Source organism: Sesamum indicum, linkage group LG8, assembly GCF_000512975.1.
Source record: "Sesamum indicum cultivar Zhongzhi No. 13 linkage group LG8, S_indicum_v1.0, whole genome shotgun sequence".
In the NCBI taxonomy this organism is placed as follows: Eukaryota; Viridiplantae; Streptophyta; class Magnoliopsida; order Lamiales; family Pedaliaceae; genus Sesamum; species Sesamum indicum.
The window spans coordinates 9,474,372-9,488,353 of NC_026152.1; the positions used below are offsets into that span (position 1 = coordinate 9,474,372).

Here is a 13,982-nt window from a genome sequence, read left to right on the forward strand (position 1 = left end):
TTCTCCAAACAATATGTCTGCAGAGCTTCTCGAATCTATGAAGATGCGTCCTATTTCATAGTTGGTTAATAATGCTGTGATGACTAGAGCATTATTCTGAGGGGCTTTTAGGACCCGATCCATCCCATATCTCTTTTATGGTTATACTATGTACCTCTCTGACTTTAGCTTTCCTGGCATGATGAGAGTTGCACTTGGGCCTCCTGAAATCATGACTCCTTTACAAGGGGGGTCGCTGGTGTCAACCTTTCCCCCAAATGTATTTTTATGCTCTTCTCCTAAGGGAACTTCAGGGCTAAAAACTTTCACTTCTTTCCCTTTATCTGTTTCTTGCTTTGTATATAGCCTCGTTCCTTGAATGTTTTTCCAACAAACGTACTCCTGTAGATATTCGATCTGGATAAGACTTTCAATCTCATTCATTAGATGTTGGTATTCTTTAGTGCTATGACCATAATCATTATGGAAACGACAGAATTTGTCCGACTTGGGAAGTTGAGGGTTTTCTCTCCATGACTTAGGACTAGTTAGTAGACTTTTTCCTTTGACCGCCATAAGGGCCTGAGTAATGGGTACTGTTAAAGGAATGTATATTGCATTAACCCTCTAGAAGGGTGCTTCTTGTCTCGAAAATCAGTCCGAGGCTTCTTGGAGGAGGCCTCCTCTCACACTTCTTTCCTTTTTTCTCCACGAATCTCCTTTATGGAAACTTGGGTGTCCTCTACATTGATATATTTTGCTGCATGAACTAAGAGAGCATTGAACTTGAAAATAGGCTTTTTGGCTAGGGACTTGAAGAAGTCCCCGTCTAAGAGTCCTTAGGAGAAAGCGTGGGCCTTTACTTCTTATGTGGCAAAGGGTCCCTCTAATGCGGCAGCATTGAACCTCTGTAAGTACTCCTTCAATAGCTCATTGTCTTTTTGATGTACAACGAAAAGACTTAGCTCCGTCTTTTGGAGCTTATGACTACTAGCGAATTGGTGCAAAAAGAGGGATCAAAATTCTTGAAAACATCCTATCGCTCCCATGGGCAATTACTTGAACCATTGTTGTGCAACTCTGGCGAAGGTGGTAACAAAGACGCGACATTTGATCCTATCTGTGTATCTATGCAAAAGGACTGTATTCTCAAAACGTGAGAGGTGCTCTTGAGGATTAAACATCCCATCATATTCAATGATAGTTGGGGTATGGAAATTTACTGGAAGTTCATCCGTCATCACTGCTTTGGTGAAGGGGATACCTTTATTGTCGTCTTCGGAGCTCCTGCAATATGATGTTGAACATCCAGGAGACCTTTCTGGAGGCACTCCAAACATGCCAGCTATTGTTGGGGGACCTCTTGTGAAACTGCTGGTGTGGGTCCCTGTTCTCCATTCAGTTGGGTTCTGGACATGGGGGGCGTTTCCCTCGACTGGGCCTCTTTCTATTCATTCTTCAGGGATGACAACCTCCCTCATAGGAGCCTGGCGAGCAAGCATAAGCACTGCCATTTGTTCCCAAATTGCTGCCGTGACCACCTACTGATAGCACCCAACAAAGCTGGGGAGATTTCCCTTAAGGTGGTGTCTGAGCAGGTACTTCGTCTTGGAGGATCCACCACTCTAAGGGGCAGTCTGGGCACAAGAAGAGCTAGGGTTGATTCTCCACCAATTGGAGTCAAGGAGGTCCCTACAACAACCTGTAGAGGCTGATTGTTGCCAAATGTCTCCATGGCCTTTCACTTATTTGCAGTGTTGCTAGGGGTTTCCATAGTAACTCACGTCTTTAACTCGAATCTACCCACAGATGGTGCCACTTGATGCGTTGTGATTTTAGTATGGATCCAATGGACTTAGGCTTCGAGCGATGGGCTTAGATCAACCAACAAAGAATTTGAAAAAGACGACTTGCAAAATAACACGTCAGAACTCCGACGCCCAAGTTAGTGTTGGATTTACGAAATAATAAGTTTGAATAATGAAACGTAATGAAAGAGTGAATTCATGTTCAATAGTGCAGAATATATGCAGCAGAGTAATAGCTAAAATTCAGTTGTTGAAGGTATCACCCCGCGTGGGGATAGAACCACCATTTGTAGAGTAGTGTCCCTCATCATCAAGGAACCGAACATGTTCCCTTTTTTTGGGGTAAATGGATATAGTCAGTTAAGATGAGCCATGAATCATCCTTATCTTCTAGTAATCTCTCAATTAGAGTCGTTATTCAGATGAGAAACAGAATCCTTAATTGAGGAGGACTCTTGGTCCGCGAGGAGTCTGGCTGATTCAAGAGTCCAAGTTCTTGAGGGAACCTCCCTCAACACTTGTCATCCATGCTAGATAAAGGCAACACATGGAGGGTCCAGATATGCACCACGTCTGTCTTGCAAAGAGATGTGGACCGATTATTTACTATTTGGACAATGATGTTGAGCTATGCTGAGTAGGCCTCCTCCTTCTGGACTGCCATATTCAATTATAGGGGTCTTGGGCCTTTTAACTTGCTTTTGGGTCAAATCTCTTTGGGCCATACAAATCAACGTTTATCAAGCATTTAATTAAATATTAAAAATGTGTTAGTTTTGTATGTATATGTCCTAAGACAACTTATATTCTTAAAATAATAAATTAACAACTCTTCAACAAATATTTATCATGATCTTACTTATGACCAAAATATTTATCATACTTAGTCATGACCAAAACACTTACTACGATTTTAATTATGGCTGATGTTTTGGCCTTACCTACTAAACCTCGGCTAGTAATCGTTGTATAATTGTGCCTCGTGATTATTTACTATAATTTTTTCACTTTTGGTTATTGTAATTAGCCATGAAAATATTCATATTTCTTATAGTGATGTCAACTAAATCTTTATAATGATTAATAACATAATATGGATTATTTTTCATTCTGTTGAACTATGGTTGAAAAAATATTTACTTTCATATAAATTGTAATTATATTATTTGCACCTACTCATAATTAATAGTATTACCCTCAAAATAAGTTGAATTTATTCATTTCAGTAGTAAATTAGCATCAATAGTTTTTAGATTTGGAAGACTCAAATAACTATATTTCTTTGAGGGGATAAATTATGGTTATTCACCTTTTTTGTTTTTCTAACTATGTCAATGATTTCATACTTACAATCTTCCAAAACATTGCTTTTTTCTTAATTAATTTTCCATTTCAAGTTATATATATTTCATTTAACAAATATATACATACCAAGTACCAAGAACTGCGTCATCTATTTTACATAAGCAAATCTTTTGATATATATTTTAAATGAAATAGAAGATACAACACATACAAAAATAGAATAATCAATCCAATTTATACACAACCCTTAATTATTTTGGCCACTTAAAAAATAATATTTTTTTGCCTTTATAAACTACGACAAAAGACAATTACATCTTGCATTGATGCCACTCTTCTCCCGCTTTCTTCTCTCTCCCATAATCATCACACACTCAAAAATCCAAAAACCCAAAAAAAAAAAACAAAAAAAGAACAGATAATATATGAAAGAACAAATAAACCAATAACCAAAAAACAAAAAACAAAAATATACCAACCCTCTGAATTTCAAATCGATCCGCAGAAGGAAGAAGGCAGCAACAATGGGTTCCAGACGAGCCTTGTTGCAATTGTTTCTTTCCTTCCTTGTGCTTGGCTTCGCATCTTCATCCTACATTTCGAGTAATTCCACGTTCAAATATATATATATTTGCATGCATGTAATTATACACAAACTCCATAAATCCATGTGATTGATCGTTTTTCATTTTCTTTTTTTGTTGGGTTTTGGTGTCATGAATCTGAGCAGATGAGGTTCTTGAACCTCATCACGGGTCAGTAGGTCGATCCCTTCTGCAGCAGAAAACAGGTAAGATCTTCTACCTTCTCTCCATTTAATCTTTGAGGTTTTGTTCATTTTCATGTGAAAAAGAAATGGAATTGGATTTATAATATTGATGATATTACGTTCTGCAACTTGGAGTGTTTTTTATTGTTTTTAATCGAAGGCGATGAACGATTATTAATTGAAATAAATCAACTAGAATCATTCATGTCGAATATTCCAACAAAAATAGTTGCAAACAATCATACCCCCATCAACAATATCAGATAATTAAACTTAAACAACACCTATTATTACAATAGAACAGCATCCTACACATATGATGGGGCTCGAACCCATGTCCACTATTATTACAATAGAACAACATCCCTTCAGTCCTATAATTATCGAAATTTGACACTTTAGTTCTGTTATTTGTTAGGATTGTAAAATGATTCTTCATCTTTTTTAGTTTTGCAATTTTACGATAAAATTAATTGAAATTTTTAAAATTGTGCTATAAATAATATGGTCTCCCAGCTTTTAACCGATACACGACTGGTACAAGTCACTTTCCAACCAATTTTTAAAAATTTCAGCTAATTTTTTCTAAATTTGTGAAATTAAAAAAGGTAAAAATCAGTTTATTACCTTAAAAAGTTATAGCACTAAAATATCAAAAGAATATAGTTATAGAACTAAAAATACAATTAAGAGAAAATTATTTATATAACTAAGTCATTATATATGGTACTTCTTGTCAATTTTTCGGAAATAAAAGTAATAGAATAACAAAAAATAAAAAACATCATAAACAAGTATTCTGATAAGTAGATGAGACTAATCAAGATGATAATTTCATTGACATCCATGCGAATTTTTCATAGTCTATTTGGTATGTTTTTTATACTTTAATTTATAGGGCTCATTTGAATATGTAGAAAGATTTAGAACACTTTTAGACCACTCCATATTAAAAAAATTTGAGATCGTTTAATATTACACAATTGAAGTTGAAAATAAGAGTTGAATTATTTGTTGTAGGGATTGAGATACATAGTTTTAAATCCATTGATCCAAACATAATGTTAGAGTTTGAGATAAATTAATCCTGAATTATTTGTTATTAGTGATTGAAATATGTAATTTTAAATTCATTGATCCAAATATAAAACTTGACAAATTTCTATATCTAACTGGTGTTAACCAATCTTGTCAATGAGGTCTAACTCAATTGACGAAATTGAGATCTCATGACCTTTAGAGATTACTTATGGGTTCGAACCCTGCCATATGTGTGCGGCGTTGTTTCTGCTGCAGAATATGTGTTGTTTACAGTAATAGTATGTGTTATTTAGATTTAATTTATTTTGTATTATTAATTAGGATACGACTGTTATAACCAATCGGTCTTACACTAAAAGGAAAGCAAGTATTCACCCATACTCCTAACATTAATCTGTCCGTCCATTTGACAACATATGCAGCCTGCACAGTGGACTTCGAGCACATGAACTACACAGTGATCACAAGCCAGTGCAAAGGGCCGAACTACGCAGCCGAACGCTGTTGCTTACCTCTGAAGCAACTGATTTGCCCCGTGCATGAGCAGTTCAACGACCCGAGGAGCAACTGCCCAGAAACATTTTTTAGTTACGTGAATCTCTATGGAAAGTACCCGCCGGGGCTCTTTGCATCTTTGTGCAGGGAAGGCGAGAAAGGCCTCGACTGCAGAGAGGTCCTTGCTACGCCACCACAGCAGCAAAACGGGGCTCGTCCCCCTCGTGCTCACACCCCTCTGCTGATGATGCTCTTCACTGCACTGGCATTGCTCGTATTCAACATGTCATGAACATATAGAGATGTTCTTTATCTGCCTGAACTTGATTTCCAGTGGTCTAAGCATAATAAATAAGTGGATCTACTCCACTTGGTGTTGATATATACTTAATTTTAATAACTGTTCTTGATTTTATTGATTGCTGATATGAGTTTTCTGTTTTGTGATTGGGATTGAGAGGAGAAATCTGGTGAATTTTCTTTACATCAGAGCATGCTCGTGCTCATATTTGTAATACTACAGCTTGTTTTCAATGGGAATTTTCTATTCCACTTAACTGTCACGTGTCGGGTCAATATGTGATTGACACATGTTCCCTTTTATGATTAAAAAGTTTAAATATTGATGCGTATAAAAAATTTGGCTACACCACAAAGATCGAAAAATTTTCAAAAAAATTCTAAAATTATCAGAGGACTAGCCTTGCAAAACAGAGGCTAAAGTTTATAAAGAAGTAAAAAGAAAAACTTGAAATAAAGTGAGAATAATGGTGAAATATGATTGAAGATGATTAATATTCGTGTGGAATGAAAATTATAAGCTCGAAATAGCTCAAAAACCGAGAGAAAATAGTGTTAGTGTATGAGAGTTTGAGAGTAAGAGTGATGTTGAACTGTGTACCTAGAAACCTGCATAAGTCCTCTATTTATAGGCTTATACATAGTTGGATACGGGGTCAATTATTGAGTGCCATACAGCATTGAAAATCTCCTCGAATTGGCTTTCATCCGCAACAAACCATTATAGATTTGGATAAGTTTCGATTTAGATATATGAGCTGGATGAAACTCTGCCAGATTTGTCTATTTTTCCGGGAATTGGTTACTTATGATCTTTCCAACTCGTTTTACATCCGATTTGTATAGAACCACATAGAGATATTTTAGGGTGATGTGTACAAGCGTCTTAGCAAGCTATATGACATGTCCTTCTAGCTGTATGAGGACGTGTCTGGCTGCAGTGGGCTTACTTTTTGGGCATTCTAGACAGTAAAGAAGCAGGTAAGCCTATGTGTCTTTCTTCTCTAGTGATGGGCTTTTATCTGCCCTGCTTGTGCTCTTATCTGTCCTACTGACGGACTAGTTGGACTTTTAGCCTGCTCGACTAGTATGCATCACTTGTGGGCTTGACCCAATAATTTTAGAGGGCATCATCACTCCCTCGCACTCCAAGAGTGCAAATCGTAGAGTGGGATTGCTGGAGTAAATAGGATACCCTGCAAAAGAAAAAAAAAAGAAAGAAAATAGTTTGCCTACTCGTCAGAAGGACGAATCCCGCTAAGCTTCTTGAGTAATGCCGACCGGCTGAAGGATATTGTGCCTTGTTCTACAGGACAACAAGTGATATCTAAAGAAGATACTCAACAAATTAACAATGTTCCCTCCTCTGCTGTAAGAATTTGAATTTCAAATTCGTATATGCAAGAAAGGAAAAGGATAAGCATTAATATGTAATGATTGCAAAGAAGAAGGAGAAAAGTTCACAGGGAGGAAAAGACAGCTGGCTGGAGTTTTGAGTTTATTCCAAAATAACTCACATATATATAGGGACTTCACCCTTTATTTTACCATTCACATTCTAAGGTAAAAAATAATCCTCCCCCTTCTTTTTCTTCGCTTCTGAAGCTAGGGTGTTTTCTAAGTCTTTGATTTCCGCAGGTTTCCTCTTTTTCTTTGTTACCATCCCCATGTATCTTCACCTTTAGGTAAGTTACTTTATCCTTTTTGAAAATTTTAATCATGTCTGAGGAAGGAGTAGTAGAAGATTTCTTGAACCTCGCAGCTCTCTCTGATACTTCTAACTCAGATCCTCAGCGGGGTAAAGGGGAAGAGGAGGTGAGTAGCAGGAAAATAATTTCTAGAGGAGAGTCAGAGAGGAGGAAATTGAGGACTTATTAGTTGCCTCTAGTACCGAATCGTATAGGGTTTACCATTCCTGCGTGAAGGAGGAAAATATAATCGATCTTAGGTCTAAGTATGGCACACATGGAGATTTTTTTATTAGAATCCCGGCTTCTAGGGCTTTATAATTCCTCCAATTTTGTGCTAAAAAATATCCACTTTATTCCGAGTACCTTTGAATCAGTTCGCCCCAAAGGCTTTCAGTATAATCGTTGGTTTCCACATTTTAGTGTGAAATTTGGAGGAAGATCCAACCGTTACTCAGTTTCACTCTTTCTTTATGCTAAAGAAAGCCAATCCTAGTCTTTTTTACTTTACTTCTTAGGAGGATGCTCACTTTCTCCCCTCTGACACTTCTATCAAAGAATGAAAACGCCATTACTTTTTCATATCCTCCCCTACGTCTTGGCAATTCTCCACATCTTGGATCTCTAGTGCTCCCGATCTTCCTAGGTATTCTATTCGTAGCTGGCCTGCTCCCTTCAAGTTTTCGTTAGAACGTCCGAATGCTTTTCATTATGATCCTTGTGAGCTAGTACATCTGGACATTCTCTTTCGCTATGGGTTGAGTCCCAAGGAAGTGGTCTTAGATACAACTGATGGTATATCTTCATAGCGCGTTTTAGATTACAGCTTTGCTTTGGACATTTGAAAGGATTTGTGCTAACAACCTTGTATTTCATGTAGTCAATATACTCAACAAGCTACTGAAGGATAAGGCTTTAGCTGAGGAAAGAATCTTTGAGGTCTTCTAAGCGTCCGTTGGCGAAAAGTTCTTCTTCAATTCCTGTGAGTTCGGCTTGTACCGGAGATTCCAAAGGGAAACACCAAGCAAAAGCCATGTCAACTCCTGCAAAGAAAACTAAGGCTTCTTCAGTTCCTTTGCTCAACCTGCTCCCAAACCTTCCACTCGTGCTAGTACTCCTCGACTCTCGCCAGTGCAAATAAAGAGAGAAAAACTTGGTGCAAATGAGACTCCCTCCTTGCTGAAAGAGGCGGGTGATTGCAACAGGGCAACCAACTTCGTGAAAGGACTCTGGCTCCTTGAAACAAGATTTTACTGGAGAGCCTTTCCCGCGATCAAATCATGAACTTATGGGTTTCATAGCTAGCAAGGTAAGGAGTATAAAAATTTTAATTCCAGTGTGTGCTTAATATGAGGAATTTACTTGACCTGTTTGCAGATTGTCCTACTGATCGGAGACTTGCTGGAGCACAAAGGGCCTGCTGTAGAGGAAACTTACAGGAAGGTGGAGGAGCTAGAGGGATTATGCATGAAAAAGAATGCCAATATGAGGCTAGCCTTACTCATCTGAGAGATATTGTATCGAGCCTACATGGTGGCCTAGAGCAAGCAGTGCTAAAACTTAAGAACTACCCTTCTACTGAGGAGGGAAAGAAAAAATCTGAGGAGCTATGGACTAGAATGAAGGGAAGCGGATCGGCCCAGGAACGCACGAGCAGAAGCGCAGGAAAAATAAAAGAAAGCGGTAAAATATGCATAATTAAAATAATTTCTACAACCAACCAAGGAGTGTACCTTTTGTCTTCCCGGATGCTCGATGTAGTATATGTATTAAAGAAAATAAAATAAGACGTCCAACATACAAGCTATAGATAAAGAACAAACGAGATACGATATTTAAATGAAAGTTTACCTCATTTATGTTTCAACTAGTAATACTCGTTCGACCCTTTCATTCACCCTAGGCTCCAATGTAGGAGCCCTCTAGAGATGATCCACACCACACCATGGCAAGAAAGTTTTAATCTCTTTGCTAGAAGAAATCAAAATCAGTTGGAAGAAATGATTAAAGAGAACTACACCATTAATTAGTGTATTCTCTTCATCAAAATTCTGACAACTTTTCATTTGATCTTAAATCAAAGAGAGTTAGAGAAACAAGAGGGATGATATGTGTGTTAGAGAGAGGCCGAGTTTCATAGAGAGGAGAGGAGTGTGTGTTCTCTACACTTCTCGCTATGTGTTATTATCTTGTGAATAATGATGATAACACACATATATATGCTTTGAATTGGAAGGTTAGATACATTCCACCTACCTACAAGACAACCCTCTTCCCATAAGGTATGATCCAATCATGCCATATAAGAAGAGCCCCAAATAATGTCAAGTCTTCACTTTCCAAAAGTGCAATTTGACCAACCCTCTTTTCAATAATAGAAGTCAACTCTATTGCTAGTGGACCTTAATTTAGTTGATCGGATTTCATTTTAATCAAATTAAAATAAATCTAAGGCCCAATGAATTTAATTAAATCCAATTTAATAAATCCAAACTAAATTAAGTCCAATGCCATTTAATCCAATTAAAGACATTAGCCAATTCTCTTTAATTAATAAATCTAATTTATTAATTAAAGCAAGCCCAATTAAATTAATCTAATTAATTTAATCTTGGGCTATCCATGCAATGGATCATCCCAATGTAAATAATCCAATTATTTAAATCTTCTGGAATTAATTCCAAATTCATTTCTAGTCTTTCCACGGTGATTTGTGTGTGACTCTTTAAGTTTACCTTTCAACTGGACTTGGGCTAGTGTCCAACACTGCCAATTAATTAAATTTAATTTAATTAATCGTTCTTGATCAACCATTGATCAAGAAAGCCCGGTACCATGGATGGTCATCTAGCAACGGTCCATGGCACTAGAGACTAGGTGAATGTCGGTGTGAACATTTAGGTTCCCGATTCCCTATGGGTACGGTCCTTCTATCTACCGTCTCTGGCCTTAGTCTAGGGCATGAAATTTGGTGTTGGTTTCCATCCTAGACTGGGCAACTATGCTTTAATACTTTAGACCGTATTTTCTTTAACTGCTCGACATAGAAAATCATTTCTTATTCAATCAACCACTGTAGCTATAGATTTTGTGAGGCGTAAATGCGTCTCTAAGTACATAGGAGATACCGCTGTCACATATTGATATGGGATGGATCTTCTTCTTGGAACCCACCATCCTCGTTACACATTCCGACTATAGTGAACAAAGCTTATAATAATCATGTCTGTGACACAATCACATCTCGCACAAATCCAAGATACAGTCGTCGTGTGCACGTGACTGCCATGGTTCCTCAAGTTTGAGGACTACTCTCGTATTATCGGAGCAGTGGACTCAAGTTATACCGATCAAGTCTCGTAGGATTCCATATGACGATCTCGCGAGTCAGTTCAGTCAGTTGACCACCTTGTCAACTAACCCACTGAAATTGCATAGACATCCAACGTCTGTCGCTAATGAAACATGACACTCATCCAATGAATGCAATACTAATGCAAGTCTCAATACGACTCTCAATGCCCAGTCTCGAGGTCCTTAACTTGGAACGTTTCAGAACAACTCTCAAAAGTTGATTTCATAGCCGCTATCCAATCCGCAACCCAACTACATAAGTTATCCAAATGGTCTGTGGGGATCTATTGTGATGTTGAAGCGATGCTTAACGTAATTGATAAGCAAACTAAATACATATACCAAAGATGAATACTTACCATATTAATCGGGCAATATTACTTGAATAAAGATCATTTGAATGGTTCTCAAAATCGTTAATCCAATTGGCTTTCTGGTCACTATTCCAACACAGCAGACTGGCAGACTTCAAGAAGTCCGAGGAGTTTCAGCGCCTTCTTACGGATTGTGCCATGAAGTACTATTATCATGGGTATCAGACTTACGTGGGCAATTTGTTGATGCTGGTTAACCTCCCTTGACCGCTCCTATTGATTTCTTAGACATCCATGTTGGGCGGTAGATGCTCCTGGCCTAATGAGGAGGTGCCCTAAGAATTGCCCGAGAGCCTACTTCATATCCCTTCAAGAGGTGAGGCTCTTCCTTACCATTTGGGATGTCTATCGATTATCTATAAACTTTGTTGGTTTGGTTTCTCTATATATGAGTCACTGCTCTTTTATTCAGAAAATATCAACAATGCTATGTAATGAAGACTACGTGGATTCTCATAAGATTCTCTTATGTTGTATTTGGATGAAATGATTTACGGTTAAATTATAACTATCTTTATTAAAGTTTGGCATAATTACAAAATAAACGTTTATTTCTCTTTCTATCCCGGTTAGATCATGGGATGACTCCTCGAATCCTTTGCTTTCTTTCATCTCTCTGACAATGGGCTTTTGCCAATCAATATCTTCTCTCAATATCTTATTTCTAGAGGCACTGTTCATCAGAGATCTTTTGCGTATACTCCTTGAATAGCTAAGAGGAAAAATAGATACTTATTGGAAACGATTAGAGCCAAAAGGCGAAGCGAGTAGCCTTGAGGCGCAAGGTTCTGTCGTACGTATCCAATCTTCTCGGTCATGAGAGCAGCAAAAGTAGTCCTATCCTAGATGCTTCTGATTCAACTTCCAGACAACCAAGCTTCTAAACTCAATTCACCAAATAAGCAAGATGACACTCGGCCACTCGGGGATCGGTGATAACAACATCATCACCGAGTATAGCATAGTCGACAAAACGACGACCCTTAGATTCTTATTATTAGCCTACCCCGTAATTTTGTTGTTTGAAAAATTATAAATGTTGCCCTCAAATGGATAATAATTATGTAGCCCCAAAACGATGATGTGGATATTATTATTTTACCCATGCTAAAACTAAAAAAAAAACATTTGAAAATGTGCAAAAAAATTGAGGGTGGATAAAATAAATAATCTATAGGGATATTAGCCTATAAAAAAATTTTAGAAAATTCTAAAAAATATATAAAATTATAATTAATAATGCAAAAGAACATTTTGATCAATTTATTACAAAAATTAGATGCAAACCTAACGGAGGCTAACATAATTATGTTAGATGAACGTTAAATTCAAGAAAGGTTTTTGTAATTTCCAATAATGAGGAGGTAATTGTAATTATGCCAAACCTGAGCGGAGGACATTGTACTTTACCCATGATTTAAAGTAATCCTACAACAAATGAATTACAAATCCAATACAATGTCACAAAATAAGTTCAATATAGAAGTTCAAGAATTTGAAATGCTATCAAATCCTCCATAGCATGGAATTATCCAAACAAGACGGAATAATATGTTGTTATTGATTTAAAAATTCCTTATTTCATATCCATCAGGGCAAAAATAATCCCAAGTGACCTTTTCAAAAGTGTCTATGTCGTAATAACTGCAGGCAGAAAACTAAAGACTAAAGACAACAAATACACAAGGCCTTAACCATCCTTATATTGCATTTGGTCTGATGTTTCTTTATACACAGATATGCAAGTATGAGTGGACTGCAAAAACTGTAACATGAACGACCATCCCTGTACAAGAATTATTTTTATTGGGACCGTAATTACACGATAGGTAATGGGGATCAAAAGTACAGTTACGAACCCATTGCCGTGTAGGAAAGCAGACCAGACACCTGGAGAATTTCAGAGAGCAAAAGTATATACTCATTCTGTTATCACCTTTGAATCCATCAAGCTAATGGACTTGCTGAAAAAGGGCCCTGCATGAGCCAGACAAGTCCTCTGAAGGCATTGTTAAGTTTCTGGTATAGTTGCCAACAACCCCTGATAAAATAGGTTCAAGATCAGCCTCCCAAAAAGAACATAATTTTGACAAAGCAATAAACAAACTTACCTCAGAATAATGCAGATGACGACCCTGCATCTTTGTAGTTTTAACTATAGTTTCCCACTTGGTATCACTTGTAGGTGCCTTAGAACCCTTGTTCTCAGGATTTATTGTTGCACCAAGATATGAACGTAGAAACGAATTCTTTGGGGGAACGGAAGGCAAGGTACGGAAAAGCCAAGAATCAGATGGAGATTTCGGTAAAGGTGGGGGAACAGGAAATTCAGAGTAATTCTGATAGGAGTTTCCCAGAGTTATTGCTGCAGGTAGCTGGTTTTCTAAACTCTCTGTCTCTCTATGTTCAGTGACTTCTATATTTTCTGTAGTAGTTGAATCTATGCTAAAGTCTCCATTTTCTCCAAAAGCCATGGGCATCTCTGTCTTGCATGTTTTATTTGAATCAGCAAATTGAGACGAAATACTGAAATCACCGAGATTCTGAGCATTTGATAGCAATTTGTCTTCTCCATCTGCGGTGTCCAACTTCTTGGAATCTTCAAGAGGTGAATCTATTGTGTGCATTTGATCCGCGCTGTTATTAATGATCTCATGATATTCTTCTCTTGAAGTAGGAAATCCTACAGTGTCTTGTGTATTGGGAGAAAAGGACCTCAAACTTGGGGATTCCACCCTCTGTACCGTATCCACATAGAGAGTTTTCTCAATAATAAGAGCTCCTGCATTTGACTCCTTTGGACTGCCTTGATCAGCCAATATTTCCTTAAAGGTTCTGATGCCTTTTTCTTGCAATTCGAAACCATTAA

General features: G+C 37.5%; 2 protein-coding genes across 2 annotated transcripts in view; one reads left to right on the top strand and one right to left on the bottom strand.

Annotated features, from left to right (window-relative positions):
• Nucleotides 3,481–5,954, top strand: LOC105168114 (GPI-anchored protein LLG1). Its single transcript, XM_011088061.2, has 3 exons — nucleotides 3,481–3,695; nucleotides 3,823–3,882; nucleotides 5,325–5,954. The coding sequence occupies exons 1-3, from the start codon at nucleotides 3,617–3,619 to the stop codon at nucleotides 5,687–5,689; spliced, it is 504 nt and encodes a 167-aa protein (XP_011086363.1). The 5' UTR covers nucleotides 3,481–3,616; the 3' UTR covers nucleotides 5,690–5,954.
• LOC105168115 overlaps nucleotides 12,677–13,982 on the bottom strand; it is a 3,999-nt gene continuing 2,693 nt past the window's right edge. Inside the window, 2 exon segments of the mRNA XM_011088062.2 lie at nucleotides 12,677–13,154; nucleotides 13,225–13,982. The exon segment at nucleotides 13,225–13,982 is cut by the window's right edge and continues 4 nt beyond it. Coding sequence (XP_011086364.1) covers nucleotides 13,125–13,154; nucleotides 13,225–13,982 — 788 coding nt within the window. The 3' untranslated portion in view covers nucleotides 12,677–13,124.